Raw genomic sequence first — 20,758 nt, 5'->3', positions numbered from 1 at the left:
TAAAATCTTTGCCAGCTTGATCAGACTTCTTGACTTGCTGTGCTTCCTTATTTTCTCGCACATCTCAGTCTTTTCCACAGGGTCTAAGGGTCTCACTTGATTGTCCAGCTGGACTGGACAATATGATGGGTGGCTTATAAATAATAGAGGATTATCTGTCTCAGTCTTGGGGTCTGAGAGTCCAAGATTAAGGCACTAGTGTATTTGGACTGGGGTGAAGGTACTCCCCTGGTTCATAGATGACATCTTTTAGCTGAGTTAAAGTTAAGCTGACTGGAGCTTCCTTATGAACCCTAATTGTGAAGGTTTTGCCTTTAGGATCCCAAATCCTACCTCACACAGGGAATTATGGGTCAACCTATAATCTGAGGTGACATAAACCTCCAGTATTCAAATCACAGTGTGGCCTATGACTACTGCCTCAGTCAGAATTAAGTGGATACAAATAACACAAAGAAAATGGGTCATTTTGAGCTTTTCTTATTTTCTAGACATTTCAAAATTACACATTCATTTAAGAGTTTAACCATTATTTCACTTTCTTAGAAACAGATGGCAAAGACTCAGATGCATGGATGGGATCCTACTGTTTACTGTTTGATGCTGCTTTATGTTTTTACCCCTTGCTCTGGTTTCTGGGTTAATATCCCTAGTGTTTGAGTATTACTGAGTATTACTGTAAGATGTTAATTCATAGTTTCTTTTTCCTTTTATTTCAGCTGTGATTTGTCCTCTAAATATGCAACTTTTCTTTGATGATAAATGCCAAGTGTGGGGTTGTGGTTCAGTCATAGAGTGCTTGCCTACCTTGCGCTGGACCCTGAATATCATTCCTGATACTGGGGGAAATGCAAAGAAAACCAACAAAACCCCAGTAGCACTGGCATGAGCGTAGACACACAGTAGACAAGAATGGCTATTAAACTTGCCTGACTCACCCCTCAACAGCTGTCTATTCAATGGACAGATAGCTGGATCTAATACAAGCTCTGGCACTCTGTGGCAGCACCACTGCAGTCTTGATTTCAGGGTCTCACAGAGCTCAAATACAAGTTCCAAAGCTCACAGAAAGAAGGTGACTCTAAATCCCACGACCAGAATTTGTTTCATTACCTACATTCTCATGTGAAATCTTTTTCATTGCCTTTAGAATATTACTATGTATTATATCATTTAATGTACACAAAGAAATGATATCATGTTTAATTGTTAAAGTAATTCATTCATTATACCTTTGTACATTGTTCAATGCTTAAAAGCAGAGTGTACACACATTTAAAACTGTAGACTACAATAACTTTATGTGTAATTATATGAAACCAAGATATTATCAATTTCATAAATATAGAACTTTAAACTTTAAATATTTAAACTATTAAAAAGTAAACTTCTTTATAAAAATATTTAATACCTACCACCAAATACCCAACTTTAATATGAAATTCTGGTGTTACACATTTATTAAAATAGAAACACAAGGAGACCATCAACAGAAACAACTAGCTGCACATATTCTGAACTAATGTTTCAAATGCAGGCTACGTGCTCTGTGTGGAACGTTGCAGTAACTGTCACTTTGCTAAGTCCTCCTGTGTTGCCTCAGATTTACTGATTCTTAAGAAACAGCGCTGCTCCACACTGGATCCACTGGTCCTGGTTGCCACCACATGGAACATCAATGTTGGTCACCACACGATCCCTCTCAGAACTTGTATAAACAGGCAAAGAGATGCACTCATCAGGGGAATATGGACCATACGAACCCTGTTCAAAAGAAGAGAATGGTCTAAAAATACAGCAATAAATTCACACTATCCAGTTTTTATGCTGTATTAGATAGTAGACATTTTAACTAAAGATTACTATAATAAGCTCCCATAACCCACAGCAGTTCACAAATACTCAATCATGGCTCCTTTAAAAACTTGCCTAAGAACTGTGGAAATGGCTCACTGGCAAGCATGAGGACCTGAGTTCAAGTCCCTAACAATTAGATAGAAGCCAGATACATAGTACAGGCAGCTCTAGTTCCAGTGTTCCTAGGAAGATGAGAGGCTGAGACAGGAGAGCTCACTGGCTGATGAATGCAGTGGTACTTAACAACAAAGATGCATCTCAAAAGTGATTCTTCACCTAAGCGAGCGGTTGTCTTCTGATTTCCACAATGTGTCCGTGTTTGTGCTCTCCCTCTCCTCTCTCTCTCCCTTTCTCTCTCTCCTTCTCTCTTTCTCTCAAATGTAGTCACACACAGAAGCACACAGACACACACTCTAAAACTTTCCTTTAGCCCCAAATACTGGAATATTTTGAAAATGAAACACATAGTTTTACCTATAAATTTCTATAAACATAAAAATACATTTCTAAGCAGGAATATGCCTACAAAGAACTTCTGTTTCTCATTTATAGCTACCATAAAGTTCAATTTAGAAGGGATGGATTGAATACAGTGCTGTAATCTCCCTTCGTGTTTCACACAGTGCATGTCCCTGGTATGTTCCCAGGGCTGCTCCTTTCCAAGCAAGCTGATGGACTTGGGCATTTCTGCTGTAGTTCAATGCAAGTATCTTCTTGCTGCTTCACTAGTCCGTCCTGTGTTCACTGTGTCTCTAGTGTATCAGTGTGTTGCAAGTTCGCATTCAATTTCTTCCATAGAGGTAAAATGAATGACTACTGTGATGACCCTTGGTTTCTTTCAAGAGAAGATGCCCTCAAAGATCATCATTTGGGTGCCAGGAATGGCTAGCCATGTTTCATCTAGTATTGTTCTGTGATTGGATCTCAGAAATAGGCAATTTTTTTCAAAGAAGAATTTTCAAACAAATTTGTAATAGTGCTTCCAACTAAAATCTAACACTGCTGTTTGATCTTAACTTATGATCCCATTCAACCAGTGAGTTATAGTGTTTTAGAGCTGGAATGGAATTTAAGAAGGACTATTCTAGATCACTGGAAAGGAGTAGAAGCATAGAGTTTACTCATAGTAAGGGTGCCCATGATAAGCTCAGTTATTATCTTTACAATAGAAGGGATCATTTATGGAAACACATGGTTTTAGGATATGGAATACTTAGAAGCTAAGTATTTTGTTTCCCTAGATGAAAGGACACGTGACCTTTGCATATGTTACAGGAAGCTGGAGCCTTAGTCATGTACACACCTTAATCTTTGGGCTGCTATTTCTACCAATTCTGAAGTCAACTAGAAAAATTCATCCCTTTCACGCCTTATGCTGGTAGTGGATGATGCTATTGCAAAGATAAATAAAATAGTTTTCTTTCAGGAAAATATTTTTTAAATCCTATTTTAATTCTTAAGTGGGCATTACATGGCATTACATGGCATTGCATGAACTTTTTTCTTTTCCAACATTCTGCTGAGATCCTCACACATCTTTGATGTAAGTTACTTCAGTCTATTTGACATCCCTGAATTTTAACCTATTACACATACAACAAAACTTGCACTTTACATAGGTCATTTCCCCTAAAGAATGAAGCAACCTTCACCGAGTCTTCCTGGCTGTCTCTAGTTTGTGTGACTGTGGTGGGTGACCCAGACTACCATATGACAGTGCTTTGTGTGCTCGTGGTGCACCTATGTCACAGAGGCTGCACACAGATGGGAAGAATGTCCTTCATTGCAGCTCAGGAAATACACAGACATCAAATATAACTTTTAAATAAACATAACTTTTAAGTAAAGAGTATTAAAATTTAGTCTCCTGGCTGTTATCCTAACAAGGTTTATGAGAAAATGAATTCTTAGGTGGATTGCTTGCAAAACATAGGGTCTGGAGTAAGGAGAACCTGAGACACCTGCCACGGACTTGGCTCCCTTCCCCAATTCTGCTTACAATTCAGAACTCAGAGCATCAAGTGCAAGCTTTCTTCCATTGCGACCACTACTACAGTCTTTACAAAGAGCAGACAGACATTACACATTCATTCAGTGGACTGTGGTGGCATGAAGCTTCGTGCTGGAGGAGGTCAGTTTTCTCAAGCATCTGATGTCTGCAGGAACATAAGCCCAGGCTCCAGTCTGTCCTTGCTGCCAGCAGACACTAGGACACGAATGCTCTGATGCTGGGTGTTCATTGACAGCTCCACATCTTTCCCCAGTTGTATGGCACTCTAACAAAGGACCACTGTGGCTTCTTGACATTCTGCTCAGCATTTCTCAGGCTCCTGACTTTTGGGAAAGCTGAATGGAATTGCTCTAAGTCCCTTAAGCATAAATGATCCAAGCCTAGGCAGAGCCAATGAGCTGGCCAACATCAAAATTCCTAAGGTTCTTTAGGTGTGCTGTGTAACTGCATTAAATACTGATGATCCGGTTCCCTCTTTATTATGCTTATTTTATTAGGCCAAAGAATCAGACTAACTAAGCTAAGGTATTTGTATAAAATTAAAATTTTACAGAAACTATTAACAAATATACTGCTCATTTAACAAAAATGAGATACATGAAAACTGCAAATAGTTCATGATAGTACATAAAAAGTATTATGCAAATACTTCAATAAAAATTCAATAATTAAAACCTATATATTGTGACTGCATTACAGTTACAATAAGCAGAAACTCGCCTGTTGGTTAAGCTCAGTACTGAAGCTCAAGCCTAAAATGTGACATGAATTTGGCCCAGCTATCGCTCATGCCTTCTGTCCTGTGTGAGCCAACACACTGTAGGCTTTTCCTGCTTCCCTCATCCATCTGTTGATGTAATGTAACTTTGGTGCTTTAGGCAAAGTGAGTAAAAGCACACAAGTCCTAGTAAGAGTGAGCAATATGCTAATGGAAGAACATCTCCAAAGGACATTGCTGTGTCCTCTACTTCTTCCCTTCTCTTATTCTTTTGCTGCAGAGGTTGATGTTGAGACTTGGGATTTTTTACGAGCCCACTGTGAAGGCTGCTGGGCAAGAAATAAAGTAACTTCATATTTGAAAGGGATATTCTGACCACTGCTGGGGGCAGGGACTACAGAACAGAGGCCAGGAGACTGATCAAGAGGGCTTTTCAAAATCTGTTAGCATGTGTTAGTCTATATTTTAAAGCATCTTCAGTTTCACAGAAACAACAGTAAGCATGAACATACTATCTGTCCTCTGCATAGTTTAAAGCTAGTCTGTGCACAGTTTATACTCATGCAGCTGTAGAAGAGTCTGTGCAAATTTCTTCCTGTTACTCCAAAATTGACAAGAATTTAATGTCTTAAGAGAACTGACCTACTGTCAGAGTCCTGACCCCGGGGCTGGCAGGCCCTGCTCTTCTGGAGGCTCCCAGAGAGGGTGTGTGTGTGCCCTGCAACCCGGCTTTCAGAGGCCTCTTTCATTCTGTTTTTTTCAAGTTCTCCTCTCTGTCCTCTCAACTTTTGCAGCCTTCTTCAGGGTTCTCCTGTCTCCCTCTTTTTTTACCATGAGGATGCTGGCCCTACCTGGGTAACCCAGGATGTAGCTCCCATGTAGAAAGCTTTGACCTAACCCATTTGCAGAATGAGTACAACTTTGAGTGTCATTTACAAACTGAGATAAAAAACCATATAACCCATAATTATCACCTTTTTAATATACATTTCTGAAAAAAGACAAATTTCTTTTGATCTCATTTCTTTATCTGAAAGTCATCCCAACACTGAAGGAAATGAATCCACATGAATGAGAGAGCCTCTCAGGACCGTGCTCTTTTGTCTCTCTGAACAGTGACAGCTAGTTACTGCTACAGCTCTACACGTTATGTTCAAACACCCAGGTACTCTTGATCTTTGTTAAAAATATGTGTGTGTGTGTGTGTGTGTGTGTGTGTGTGCAAACTTTAATGTGGCATTTCCTAATAAGAAAATTTTTCCTGTAGTGAACAACAGTCTTGCTGCTTATTTGAGGGAGGATTACAGTCTATTTATGCATCTAGTTTCAGTCTTAGGCTTCAGAGTTACGAGGTGCATGCCTCATCTAAAACTGCATCCTATTTTAAAGATACAGGTATGGCTCTAGGTTCTACTATTAAAGAATAAAACTCTCAGTCACTGAAGCTGCTGTTATGCTGTGAGGCCAGGCGTCTGACACGTATTCCACTGGCCTGGTATGTGAGTTATATTCTTACTGCCAAGATAAACACTGTGACCCAGGCAACTTAGAGAAAGAAGCCTTTATTTGGGCTGCTGGTTCTGAAACAGTAAGAGTCCCTAGGACGGAGAAATAGAGGCTGGAGCTAGAGGCTGAGAACTTACATTTGGGACTGCAGCAGGAAGCAGGGAGCACAAGCTGGGGCTGGCAGCTGGCTTTTAAACCCCAGAGCCCACCCCCCAGTGACTGACTCCTCCAGGAGGCCACATCTCTTAAGCCTCTTCAAGAATCACTGACAACTGGCAGCCAATATCCTCACTGCAGTGCCACATCTGGCTACTTTCAGTGCCCTGGACTGAACCTGGACCTGTGTGGCTCACAAGACTTACTTGAAACCATGGAAAGTGCATGTCTAAGAGGTGTGCATAGGAAGGCTTGTGGCACAATGTCACCCAGTTCTTAAGCTCAAGGGTTGACTCTAATCATACACCTTTTTTTTTTTTTTTTTAAGAAAGCTGTTTCCAAAAAATTAAAAAAAAAAATGCTTTAAAAATCTTTACCTCTTCAAAAATAAAATACTTTGACTACAAATTTGTTAAAGTTCAGGTAAAATGGGAAAGCAAACTAAAATCACACCAGCCATGATATCCTGCAGAAAAGTAAACTCCAAGAGTGAACCAAGGAGATCGGAAGCTGTGTATCCTCGGCTTACCTGTGGAGTCCAGCCCATGTAGCAAGGAAGAACTGATGACACACTGGGAGAATCATGCTGGTTTTCTGAAAGGCGATTGCCATCAAAACTGCAGCCTTCCAGTAACAGGCCACTGATCTGCAAAGAAAGGAAGAGTGCATTATAATATAAACTGAATTCTGAAGCACCAGGCATCCAATGTTGGAGGTTAGGATCAAAGGCTCAGTGCCCCAAATGCTGTGAAAACAGACTAGGGTCGTTTATTTGGAGAACATACAAAGTCTGAACTTGTTCATTGTGAACTGACTTTAGGCAGTTCTTACTTTTGAAGCTAACAGTCTATGAAAAATTCAAAAATGTCAAGTTAATTAAAAAAAATAAAAGCAAAACACAAATTAACGCTTCTCCAGGAAGTGGGAAAGAGAAGCCTAATCAGAAAATCACCATGTGGTTCTTACATATCTTCTAACACTTTATATTTTATTAATGAGTTATAGTTCAGTTTTCTCCTTTAAAACACGGGAAGAATGCCTATCTGAAATGACTGTTGTGAAGATTGTTATAAACCAAGGAGGAGACTGTTAATAATAAAATCTCCCCTTGTAAAAATGGGCCTTGCATCTTGCCTAGGCAGCACAGTAGAGCTGACCCTGATGTAGGAGGTATGGGTGATCTGGTCCTGTAAGCGTGAGCTTGGGAAAGCTGGCCCACCACTTATCTGTTGTTTGATGACAAGGGACAGATAGGGAGAGATGCTACAAGATAAGCTGCCTCCATCCACCACAGCCACCTACAGCAGGCTGGAGAGCTGGCCCTTCCCCTTACCTACTGCAGCACCAAGGATAGCAGGCCTTGTACCTCTCCTGGGCAGTATAGTAGAGCTGGCCCTTAATATGGGGTTTGTGAGTGACGCAGCCCTGACTCTTGTCTGCTGTGCTGTGGTATAGCAAGGGAAAGATGCCGTCCTCCATCCTCACCCTTTGCCAGATACAGGAGGTGGAAGGGCTGGCCCTGGGGTCATGAGAGGAGGAGTTCTGGCCCTGGGGTCATCTGATGGATTACTCTGGAAAGCAGGCCCTGCACCTCCCCTTGGCAGCACAGTATCCCTGGCCCTTGTTGCAGGAGTTGCTGGTAAGCCAGGCCTGAGGATATGAGATCAGGAGAGCTGGTGGGCTGACCAGCTCAATTATCTCTCTGGCCCAGATCCAGGGCTTTGAATTGGCCCACCCCAACATCTACCCCATCAATGAACTCTTGGAGCACCTAAAAAGGCTAGTCCTACAGATCTAAAACTATAGGATCTCCATGATACAGAGCTACAGGCTATCTGAGAGGTAGACCAACCTGACATGGAGTAAATTATGTGTGACACTGTCAGATACATAGACAATGCTCAGCAAGTTTCAGCCAGTGATACCCGGGCATATACAAATTATATAAACAACCCATTAAAGTGAGGCAAATGAAAAGTTTAGGCAGAAATTATCTGGATAATTCTTACCAGAGGACTTTACAATACTTTCTAGATAACGGAATCTATTCTACTATCTCATTTATGTATTCAGGAAATGAAATCTTGAAACACTTTACTGAGTCCATTAGAGAGCACCCAAATGTGATTTACATGTCTGTACACACTTAGGGGATAGTTTTGCTGTTTGTAAATGCAATTAGCAATTATATAATTTATTTATTTTGTCTCCAACCTGAATACAAAAGGTCACTGCTGTATGTTTTCCTACACAAACTATTTCAGCATTGATTTTAAGGCATTTCTTTTCTGTTCTTTTGTCTATTTCTGCTAATGAGTTTCACATTATTTCATTTTTCCGCCTAGATCAGCAAATCAGAATTTGTTTTTAGCAAATTTGTCTTAAAAGAAAGCTCATCAAATCAAAATTCAATGGCAATAGACAGTTTTCACACAGAATGCATAACAGAGAAAGAGCATGAATAAAAGTACATGCATAATTACAAAAGAATACATTTTTTCCTCTTTAAAAGAAAGTTCATATAGCTATGAAGTTTTGTCAGTTTGATAACTTTAGAATTAAATTTACATAACAAAACCCCAATGCAATATTAGAATATAATGCTTGATGTGGTGGCTATATCTTGACTATATCTGGAATGAACTACAATCCAGAAGTGGAAGGCACACCTGTGACCCAGATCTTGAGGCTGGAAGACACAGGCTTTTTTTTTTTTTTTTTTGGTTTTTTGAGACAGGGTTTCTCTGTGTAGCCCTGGCTGTCCTGGAACTCACTCTGTAGACCAGGCTGGCCTCCAACTCAGAAATCCGCCTGCCTCTGCTGCCTCCTAAATGCTGGGATTAAAGGCATGCGCCACCACCGCTGGCCAAGACACAGGCTTTTTACCGGGATCTTGATGCACAGTGGCCATGAAAATTTAGGCCCAGGCAAGGTAGTACATGCCTTTAATTTCAGAAGACCGAGGTAAGCAGATCTCTAAATTCAAGGCCAGCCTGGGACAAAGCAAGTTCCAGCTCCAGGCGTGATGGTACACAGCTTTAATCTGGGCCACACCTTCTGCTGGAGGCCTACATAAGGACATTAGAAGAAGGAAGACTCACTCTTCTTTATCCACTTACACTTACTTGTCAGCACCTCTGTTGGAACCCACTTCTTCAGGATTCTAACTTATACAGAAACCAGCTGAAACACCCAGCCTCATGAGACTGAGCAACTACTAGATTCTTGGACTTCCCATTCACAGCTGCCCATTGTTAGGTTAGTTGGACTGTAGACTGTAAGTCATTGCAATAAATTCCCTTCATACATAGAGATATCCCATAAGGTCTGTGACTCTAGAGAACCCTTACTTATACACTTGGGCTGGCAATGTAGTTCAATGGTAGAGCACTTCTTAACACAGAAGGTTAAGAAAGTCCTGGGTTCAATCCACTGAAGAGGCTGGGCAGCCAGCCTCCATACTCTCACCTGTCACAAAGCTTCTCCTTGCCTCAGCACTCCCTTGCTGAAAGTCTCCCCTCATCCCCCTTGCTCTTTCCAACTGCCTGACCTTTCAAAGAAGGCACAGCCTGGAGCAGAAATACTGCAATCCCCTTTGGCACTCCTTAATGAAAACCCCCTCCTGGGAACTGCAAATGCCAGCTTGAGAACAGATAAACGGCAGAACTCCCAGTCCCCATGTCACCAATGCTGGCACCCTCTCTGATGGATGGCTAAGCACTCCCCAGTGCCAGTGGCCCCTGTCCTTGAGGAAAGCACAAGACCAAACATCCTTGGGGAGGTAAGTATAATTTGGGGCAATCAAGCATTCCCAGACAGCTGTGGCCAGTTTGGGAAAACACTAGTTTCTGACAGCAACATAAAGCCCAAAAGAGCTCCTCTCCCCAACTGTGTGACCCCACCCATCACCTAAACAAATGGTATTGTGTTTGAGAGACGACTTCCCTTACCACTTTCCTTGTCATGTAACCCTAAAACCCCAGAATCTCCCTGTGTATAAGTATCCTGAGCCCCTAGACAGGGTGTTGCAATCCTGCCCTGCGCAGAACCAGGTTCGCATTATTAGAAGACTCTTTTGTCTCAGTACATCGAATTGGCAATTCTTTGAGCTCTTCTGGGAATCCCAAGATCTGGGCATAACAGCACAGCACCAAAGCCAAAATAAATGAAGGAAAGGGGATGGGAAAGAAGGAGAGAGAGGGATAAAATGATACCAGTCATAGTCTAAAGGCATTAAAAAGAAATGAGAGAACTAGAATGGTAAACTAAAAGTTGATGTAACCATTTGTGTGAATATGTACATGCCTTTCTATGTAGCAATAAGAATCAATACATTGCTAATTTTATAACATGTACATATACTTCTGTGTATGTACTGCACAGAGGAGCAGGGATAGGCTGTGTAGGAATATTTCTATATCAATGGAATTAAGTTTGTATTACACTGAAGTAGATGTAAATTACATAATGTGAGGCTTAAGGACACAAAATGCCTGAAAAATTAGAGTTCCAAGTGAAGGATATCTTCTATACTGTTTGCTGCAGCACTTCTATGTCATTAGGAAAAAAAAAAAAAAAACTTTTGTCTTAAACTTCATATCTGAAAGTCAAATGAATCACACTTTAAATGTAAAACTATTAAAATAAAAAAACTGTCAGAAAAAAAACAATGGAGAAAATTGTTTGGAACTGGAGCTTATCAAATCTCCATATAAAACTGTATTAGCTAAACAAGCAAAGAAACTAAGGGCACACTAGGTGGAAAAGAAACAGGAGTGTTCTCTTAAAGCTTTTTATTATTTTTTCTCTTTGGAAATCCTAGTAAACATATTTTTTTCTATTTCTAGAACTCAACATTTATGTCTGCAGAATCAATTTATTAATTTCATCAGCATATCCAACCTGAGCCGGAGGATGCAGTCCAACACCAACTCATAAACCTACTTAGTATATGTGTGTATGTATACACACACACACACACACACACACACACACACACACACAATTTTACTCCTTGATTGAGCTGTTCTTGGATGCAGTTTGTGCAGTTTGTAAGTGACAATGCTGTATACTTGTTTTCTCTGCAGGAATAGGACTGTGTTGGATATGGGATATTATTTACTATCTTCCATCAGTCTTTCCGTACAGAGATAGCCTACTGTCTTAATTGACACTGCCTAGAAAAGATGATACTAAAGCTGGACCCATCAGGAGTTGATTTCTTCTCCAGTGCCTGGACTTAGACTGAGCGTGCTACTTGTTCTGGCCTGTTATTGGTAATAAGACTTTTAACTATATTGATACCATGTGGGTAAAAACGTCTTCAGGAGCATGAGATGTTACACAGAGGAGGACTGAAGTGATTTAGGGCATAGTCAGCAGTCACTGGGGTTACTGAGTGTAGTGGTTTGAATAAGTTTGGCCCTATAGACTCATGTTTGAAGGCTTGGCTCTTGGGAAGTGGCACTATTATTAGGAGGTTTAGCCTTGTTAGAGGAAATGTATCACTGGGTGGGCTCTGAGGTCTTCTAGTGCTCAAGCTCCACTCAGTGTGGAACCACACTCTCCTGGCTGCCTGAGGAAGGCAGTCTCCTCTTAGGTGCTTTAGGATCAAGATGTGGAATTCTCAGTTCATTCTCCAGTACCATGTCTGCCTGGACATTGTATTGCTTCCTAGTATGATGACAATGGACTAAACCTCTGAAACTTAAGCCAAACTTAACTAAATGCTGTCCTTTGTAAGAGTTGCCTTGCTTTGGTCATGGTGTCTCTTTCCATCAATGAAACCCTAATTAAGGCCAGAGAGTGAGTGAGGCCAACACTGACCTGTGAGGTACCTGACCGAGGTAGAGGCACTCCTCAGCACTTCCATTATGTGTGTGGTCATGATTTAAAAATATATTTAAAAATAACGCAGACTGGATTTTGCTTTTTCAAAATATACTTAAAGTTTTATATTAGATCACATATATCTTAGTGCAAGGTCTTTCACGTTAATCTTTCATAATTAGACTGTAATCTATGGATGAGTTCTGTTGATCTTACATTATGTCGATTATGTTAATCTTTACACTGGAATAGGTGCCTATGAGTTAGAAATGTACATTTCACCTCAGTTATGCATTTTACATTTAAATACCCCAAGTTAGTACCTTAATCTGCAGCTTTGTTTCTTGAAGTCGGCCTTTCCAGGATGCTACAAATTTAAGGCTATCCACAGAGCAGCCCATTGCCCTATAAAAGCAAGCACCAAATGTCATGATAAATAACTCTCTGTTGCACACATACAGGTCTAGCAATAGAATATGTGCTCAGCGGGCTTAAACCCCAGGCGGCAATCTCTAGAACCAGACCCCAACCCCATAAAAGAATGTCCTTAGGAATAAACCAGAAATATATGTATATGTATACACACACATATATATGAAATTTGAAAATATATATGCATGTATTTTCAAATTAAAATGTACATGTGTGTATATATATATATATATTTTCAATGACTTATTTTAAATACAAATATTTACAATGTGCAAATATGAGCTACCAAATTAAGTATAAGACCTAAGGTTTTTAACATTAGTTGCTTAAATGTAAGTCTTCCTTTGAGATTACAAGTTTCATAAGAGGAGGGCCTTTGACAGTTTACACTCTACATTTTGATCACAGCCCTCAAATTTTAGCACATAAAAGATATTCAGGAAGTTTTTATTGAATGAACAAAAAATGTTCTGAGTAAAGGTCAATAGCAGGCCCAGAACTAAACTTCTACTTCTTCCTCAGAACATTTTAGAAAGCTTCCTTATGGTTTTTTTTTTTTTTTTTTTTTTTTTTTTTTTTTTTTTTTTTGGCCTTGTTACAAGCAGTGCCTATATACATGTAGTAATCTGTCATTGGCACACAGACCAGCTTGACCATAAATATCCGCTCTGTTCATCACAAGATTTACCCAGAGCAGCTTCCTAAAAGATTGTGTAAAATGTTTTCAGGTAGTTTAAGTTGGTAATCTCCAGTTACCTGTGGTTATGTAGAATACTGTACTATTCTAATACTTGGCTAATGTACTAAGAAAGTAAATCCTTTAGTCTATATAGCTTATGTTTAAATAGACCACTGGCTATTATTTTGGATAGTGCAAATCTGGATTTAAAAAATGACCAAACTTAGAAATTAAATTTTTTTCAAATTTTAATAAAGCAATCATATCAAAAGTAAAAGCTGACTGTTGTTAAAGGCCAGCTGTTGGGGAATAATATACCTATATAAGCTTCAAGAATAAAATTACTCTTGATAACCAAGACAATGTGACTAGAGGTGAATAAACAAAACATAATTACCCCGAGGGGAAAATGTATTCATTCCGAGTACCTTGCAGTTTCCTGGCGAAGAGCATTAAGGAACGTGTCCGGATGGAAGAGCTCTGATAGGTCTAGTGTATCAGCGAGAAGAGCTTGCTTTTCAGCTTTCTCTACCCAATTCTAGAGGAAGAAGGGAAAGGAAGGACACAGATGTACAGTTATGCACAAACCATTCTCAACCAGACTGCTATATAGTCATTTTCTAATTGCTTTGAAATAATGTCTAGAAAAAAATGATATTTTCATTCTGCCTTGCAAAAAGCTTGATGTAGTAATCTACCCACCCTAAGTAAGCCTCCTTTTCATTGTACAGATCTGTTCAAAATAAAGCTTAAAATGGGATAGTTCAGGTTGTGTGTGGCAGTTGGGGTTGGTCCCTCAACAGAAAACAGTGATGTCTGCTCATATAAACTTGATGAATAGTTGCAAATCCTGAGGCCTGAGGACCCTCTCCTCTCAGCAACACACTGGCCAATGGCCAAGAAGAAATGAGTCTCTCCAAAAGGTTATAAAGCAGTCTCTTCACCCCTGCTACTTTACAGGTCACTTCCACTGCAGTCACCCAAGACAACATACAGTACGATAAACACTCAAAAGTTGTCACTTGGAACAAATGCATCAACAGTCTTGTGCAACAACAACTGCAGGCTTACATTAACCAACTGTCTGTGTGACACCACATGCAAGTTAGACTTGCCCTTTAAAACACAATAGGTTAAAGGTCAAGGTCTTGCCTCAGGTTCCACTGCAGCTGTTAAAGCCAAGAAATAAACCCAGGCATCTCGGTGGTTTCTTCTGGTAAGATTTCTGCAGGTCCTAATGCTAAAAGGTGGCTTCCTTGTGCTCTGTGAAGCAATCTCTCACTTCAGCTGGTGCACAGGGGTAGAACACAGGAATATCAGCCAGTGACTGCTCAGAGATGGTATTTCCTCAGTCATTTGTTTTATGTGTTTTATAAACAGTCTAAGAAAATCATTAGTGCTACATTAATAGGAAGCAATGAGCTTAGTTCTATAACAGCCTAGTTCATACCTCTGCAGCTCAGCCAGAATGAAACCATTATTTTTATTATAACCAGAGTCTTTCAGTCTCCACATCTGCATACTAGTCTCAATGTACTTGACTAGTAAAAAGTCTTATGACAAAGGTGACTCTATAGCCTTGTAGTAGACATGTGTTGATTTTTTAATGACTTAAAACGAGGTTCTTATGAGCAATTATGAGTCTCCCTCTCTGATATTATGCTTTACAATAATGCTGTGTGCAATCTCATCTGTTTGTCTTTCATGATTAGCAGAACAGAGGAGGTATAGTTCAGTGGTAGAACATTTGAGCATTATTAGCTCAAAAGCTAGAAAGTTATTCTTTTAATAAATCATTTAATATAAATATTTACAATTATACTATTGCTATATTAATACTTTAAAATCAATTTTAAATTCTACTACCCCAAACAGTTGTTGTCAGAAATGGATTTATATATGCTTAAGCTAATGAAAAGCTAAAGAGTAGCTGATAATCAGATTTTTACTTCATTAAGTTTAGATTAAGATAATTGGTCAAGGAGGAAAACTTTCTTTGGTAAAAATGTTGTTAGTCCATGGGAAAAAATAAAAACTTGTTAGTCTACTTAGCTTAAAGGTAGATTTCTATAAGGGTACTGGTAGATAAGGCTTACACAACAAAACTTTTAATGGTTGTAATAACTGATTAGCAAATCATGGTAAGAACTGCCTTTTTCACATTTAAATTATACTTACATTGATTTATGACCATGGAAATAAAGAATTAGGCACCAGTGTTTTTTTAATAAGAAATGTATACAGACATCCTGGGATCACAACAAAACTGCAGTGAGCAGAATCACATGCAAGAACTTGTTAGTCAAAGACTCCCCTTCATGCATGCCACTGGCTATGGCCACTGCCAGATGGGTTTCCTATAAGACCTAATACCTGTAGTCTTATTTACGATCATGAATCTTTACATCTCTAATTATTTAAATAATGTATAACAAATATAGATATGAAGCTAGGTGAGTGAATAGCTAACAGGTTGGACTGACAAATGGGCCATGCAATTTCTTAAACATCACATACACATATAACCTCAGAACAGCAGTCAGGACAACTCCTGGGTTAGGCCACAATGAATCCTGGAGATGGTCAAATATAGGTTCTTACTATACCATAAATGAAGCGACTTTCCAAAGTAACACGAAAAGATTTCAAAGTACTGTAATATAGGAACATGATCCAAGAACTGAGTCATGAATTGGGAATTCTGAAGATTGTTATTTGTTTATATGCCTCTATAGAAAAACATGTTTTTCTACCATGGCTTGCCCTTGTGATTTTACACTTTACCCATGTGACTCTTTATAACCCTCAGAGTATAGATTGTTTGATACTTGAATACAGTTGACTATTGCATAAAAACTTTAGTCTGCTCATTTTTAGGTTCTCCCAGGTCTAACTGTCAACTAGATTAGTAAACACTGCCATAATCATGCTAGCTATAAGACAGTTTATGAGTTTAAATTATACTCATTCTATTAAAAGCACTTACTCTATGACAAATGCTTACAAGACAGGGGAGATGGGATACCAGATAATTGACACACAGATAAAAAGTAGAAAATGGCATTAAAAGTACTATCTTATCAAAGCTCTATTTTTATGAATTCTCTATATAGAATTGAATAATAAACCTATTTCCTCATGAATATGAATAGTTCAGGTGTAATGCAACCAAGTATCATTTTTATATAAGTTAGACACACCACACCTCTTTATCTTTGTCAAATTCTGCAGAAATTCTCTGTACCTCTTTTATATATTAAAATGAGACTTTAAGGCAATGGAAGCAGATTACAAGATTATTAACAAAATTAAAGGCACATGGCCAAGCCCCACAGGGGCTTCCTAGCCACTGCACATGGCCTGGCAACCCTGGTAAGCACTCAACTCCTCCTCTCAGCATCTGCTACATTCTGTGAGTCAGGGACAGCCACCTCATCACAGTCTCGCTCCCTCCCTTTGGGACGCTCCAGATCCCAGCCCACCCCACCAGGGTCTCTCCAGATGGCCCAGGGATCTAGTGCTGCACACAGAAGAATAAAGTCACTCTGCTCCAAATGGATAAAGGACCTCAAGAGAAAACCAGAATCCCTAAATATGATAGAAAGAAAAACACAGGAAAGGATTTCCTGAACAGGACAACAAAGAATAGGCATTGAGACCAAAACTAAATGAGACCTCATGAAACAAAAAGGTTCCATAAAACAAGTGGCACCATCATTTGAGGAAAGAGGCTGAATAACTGGACAGATGGTTATTGCATAAAATATACAGTGAACTCAAAAAACTAAACATAACAGTGAGCAACCCAACTGAACATAGGGTACAGAATTAAATAGAATTCTCAGAAGATAAAGTATCAACAATTGAGAAACATTTAAAAATGCTCAGCATCCTTAGCCATCACAGAAATGCAAATTAAAACAACTTTGAGATTTCATTTAGCATGGCTAAGATCAAGCAAAGGATTAAAAATGCTGCCATGGGTATGGGGCAATGGGAACACTTTCTGTTAGTGAGTGCATAAACTGGCCTGCCACTGTTGAAATCAGTGTAGAGGTTCCTCAGAAAGCTAGAAGGAGCAGGAGACCCAGCTATCCCACTCTTGGGCATATACCTAAACGACTCCATAGTCTAAGGATGATCGTGGGTGCATGATCACAAACACCCTACATGTTCCAAATCACCTGATGCATGGATAATGAATGTGCATTTACACAGTTCAGTATTATTCAACCACTGGGAAAATACAATTTATTCCAGATAGATGGATGAAGTTGGAAAAAATCATTCTCTGAGTGAGGTGACCCAGACCTAGACAGACAAATGTTGAATGTTTTCTCTCGTCTGTGGATGTTAGTGTTAATCCTTGGCTATGTGTTTTATTTGGAATTCACACAGAGGTCAGAAGTTAAGACATGGTCATAAGAATGGACTTTCAAGAGGTGGGTGGGAGACAGAATGCAGTGTTACAACAGAATAACAGAAATTGATGGGTCAAACTGGTATAGCCAGTAGGAGGACAGGGCAGCAAAGGCAATATGGGAGGGGTAATTAACACTAAAAAACCTTGAAAAAACGTCACTTGGAAGCAGGCCTAGTGCTATAGATGCTTCATAAGATATAAAGAAGTTATCTTATAAAGGGGCAACAATGCCCCTACTAGATACCACAGGCTAACAACAACATCAACAACAACCAACAACAACAACAACTGCCCAGTGCTGGGAATGGTTACCTCTTTTGGAGTTGTTGACTAGTGAGGCCTCACAGATCACCAAGCATTACAAGTTATTACCAATACTCATGGTTGCTCTCCAGACTTGATGACCCTATTGCTGAACACACCACATGGGTAATAAGACATGGAAAAGTCAAGCTGGTGCAGATCTGGAAGCTCTATCCTAACTGGCTGGCTTTAATTGTATAAGAACATACTATGTACACTAACTGACAAGAAAAGTAATGATCAATCTTACCTGGTTGTGAACCCTGAAAGCTACAATGATGACTCGTCTGGCAAGACACACCGACTGGTGTAACAGAGACACACACATCATGGTAGCAAACAAATACTTTCTGCTTGAACTTCAGGTCCTTTTCACAAGATGAAACCCATGCCTGGCACCATTGCTGGGGCCAGGAACCTGCGGGGACAGGCCATGGGCCCTAATACTAAATGGATACACCTACAATGGTTACTAAATGGACACATTAAATTGATTCCAAATGACTTATTATCATCCACATACAACAGTACATTTCACAATTCTCATCAGAAAAGCCTCTCTATGCAGAAATGCAACTAGCACAGAGACCTTAAATGTAGGCCACCAATCCCTGTAAAATACCATGTAATATTTCTTACGAAAGGTATTATTTGCCCTAAAAATCAAAGATAACTTCTAACATGCTCTCATGACTTAGCCCTTTCTTCCCTCCAGTGGAGCCTTAGACTCAAAGAAGCTATTTTAGTTACTGAAGCTGCTATGTTTACCTCTTATCTTTTTTTGGTTGGTTGGTTTTTGTTACATAGTCTTGTGGTATGGCCCATGTTTGCCTCAAATCCTCCTGCCTCAGCCTCTCCTAGTAGCAGACATGTCTTCACTATATTAACATTTTCTGTACAATAATCAATCTTTATTTTAATGTAGCATTCTTGATGCAGCTTTGGTCATCTCTATAATGACTCTTTTATTTAACTCTCTTGTCACTCACACTACACATGCACACTGTCCCTGACAGTAGTCACAACCACTGCACAGAGAAACCCAGGCCATGGGTTATAGGAACTTGAAAATGCCTGGCTTTCCTCTCACCTACAGACAAGTTTGTCTGAGATTATTCTGGCCAGTTTTCATGCTAATCTAGAAGAAGTTGACCTGTGGCTGTAAACTCACCCTGTGCCCATGTGGCCCACTCCCTGGCTTTCTTTCTTTCGAGATCCCATCAAGCTGTGGGGACAGTGTGCATCTTCTCATGCTGTCTTTTCATCTTTTCTGAACTCAACTTCCCTTCCTACAAAAGGGATTTCTCTACAGGACTGGGTATTTGTGAAGTAGATTCAACCTGCAGAGGAAGTAGTAAGAATGCAAAAAGCGTGCACAGGGTCCCACATGCACCACTACCTTGTCCCACCCAAACAACTAAACAGAGCGCTCCTGTTCACTGTTACTCCTTAACTCGGTTTATTTTCCTAGGATACCTACCTGGTTAGCTGTGGGAAAAATCCATCAGTTGGAAAATAAGCAGTGTTTCCCCACAGGAGGAACACTCCTTACAGCAGTAAGACCCCAGTCCTGACAGGGCTTTCGGTGCCACCTTAGTCACTATCTGTACAATCCAGCTGGAGAACTGTAGAATTTCTCCATATTATCAATATTTTTAGAAACAAACAAACAAACAAAAAAAACCAAACCAACCAACCAACCAAACAAAAAACCGTGGACAGCAGACATCTTGAAGAGTGTGATATAAACATTTGAAATGACATAAAGATGAAGAGTCGCGTCATTCTCACTACTAAGGAGATTTCCATAGGTAAATCTACATCCCGTAGTCAGAGCCACACGCTCTGCTGCCAACAGTCCGTTCTTACCTGAATTGCAAGGGTCCGGGCTACGAGACCGCGCAGGTACTGAAGGGGATCCTCGGGGCCTTCCCACCTGCTCTGCCACGTGAGAGGACACTGCAGTGTAAACGAGACAGTCAGCTTACACACAGACTCTCAGCATCAGTGTGGAGGGAAGACCTTCTGAGTTAAAATGGGGTTATTACATAGAAAATGTCTAAAGGCATAAGTGTATCTACTACTTGCTCTTTGTGAAACAGGCCATGAGATTTGTTTTCTTGACGTGAGATTTGGTACAGTATAAAATCAAAGTAAAAGTTTAACTTCATTTAAAAATTGTTAAAAATAAAAAAGGTCTTGGTCCCTGCAGAACTTTTTCAAACAATATAGCACACAGATTTTACTCATAAACGTGCTCCAGTAGACTGTTCAGGGAGAACAAGAACAGGTTAACTGAATTGTGTGCCCGAATCTTTCTACTAGACGGCCCACTGTCAGTTCACACTAATCCACATGTGAGTACTTTACAAGTATTCAGTAAGTACATGTATATACACTACACACTTCTGTGAGGGCCTGCTGGATTTTCAATATATTTCATAAATATCAACAAACTCTGTATTGTTTTAAGTATGATAACAGCATGTGATGCCTCACTCATGTAAGTGTGAAAATACTGCAGGGTAGTTTGTATCAATCATCAACTGAATGTACAGACAACTACAAACATAAAATACCCAAATGTAAGAGAAGAAAGGGGACTTAGAAGACATCAAATACTTTGGAGAAATCTAAGTATTCTTAGAAGTAAGAACCAGGATAATGACGAAACAGATCTGGGTTTTAAACCTAAGTATAAATATCAACGTGAAGATGGATGTGAAGGCATGAAAAAACCAAGTCCAAGACAAGGAAAGACAAAATAAAACACACCACAGTTGAGACATGTGAAACAGGAAAAAACATGTTAATGGTCAACATCAAACAGCTGACACACTGAAA

General features: G+C 39.7%; 1 protein-coding gene across 3 annotated transcripts in view; it reads right to left on the bottom strand.

The window, feature by feature from the left end:
- Nucleotides 1-1,188: 1,188 nt before the first annotated feature.
- Nucleotides 1,189-20,758, bottom strand: part of Dync2h1 (dynein cytoplasmic 2 heavy chain 1) — a 190,913-nt gene continuing 171,343 nt past the window's right edge. For all 3 annotated transcript variants that reach the window (XM_076926138.1, XM_076926139.1, XM_076926140.1), the window contains 5 exons: nucleotides 19,784-19,873; nucleotides 13,617-13,726; nucleotides 12,401-12,482; nucleotides 6,778-6,894; nucleotides 1,189-1,764 (listed from right to left, as the gene is read on the bottom strand). In XM_076926138.1, coding sequence (XP_076782253.1) covers nucleotides 1,606-1,764; nucleotides 6,778-6,894; nucleotides 12,401-12,482; nucleotides 13,617-13,726; nucleotides 19,784-19,873 — 558 coding nt within the window. In that variant the 3' untranslated portion in view covers nucleotides 1,189-1,605. The remainder of the gene's footprint in view (nucleotides 1,765-6,777; nucleotides 6,895-12,400; nucleotides 12,483-13,616; nucleotides 13,727-19,783; nucleotides 19,874-20,758) is intronic.

Source organism: Arvicanthis niloticus, chromosome 27 (assembly GCF_011762505.2).
Source record: "Arvicanthis niloticus isolate mArvNil1 chromosome 27, mArvNil1.pat.X, whole genome shotgun sequence".
In the NCBI taxonomy this organism is placed as follows: domain Eukaryota; kingdom Metazoa; phylum Chordata; class Mammalia; order Rodentia; family Muridae; genus Arvicanthis; species Arvicanthis niloticus.
This window is presented reverse-complemented; position numbering and strand designations above follow the sequence as displayed.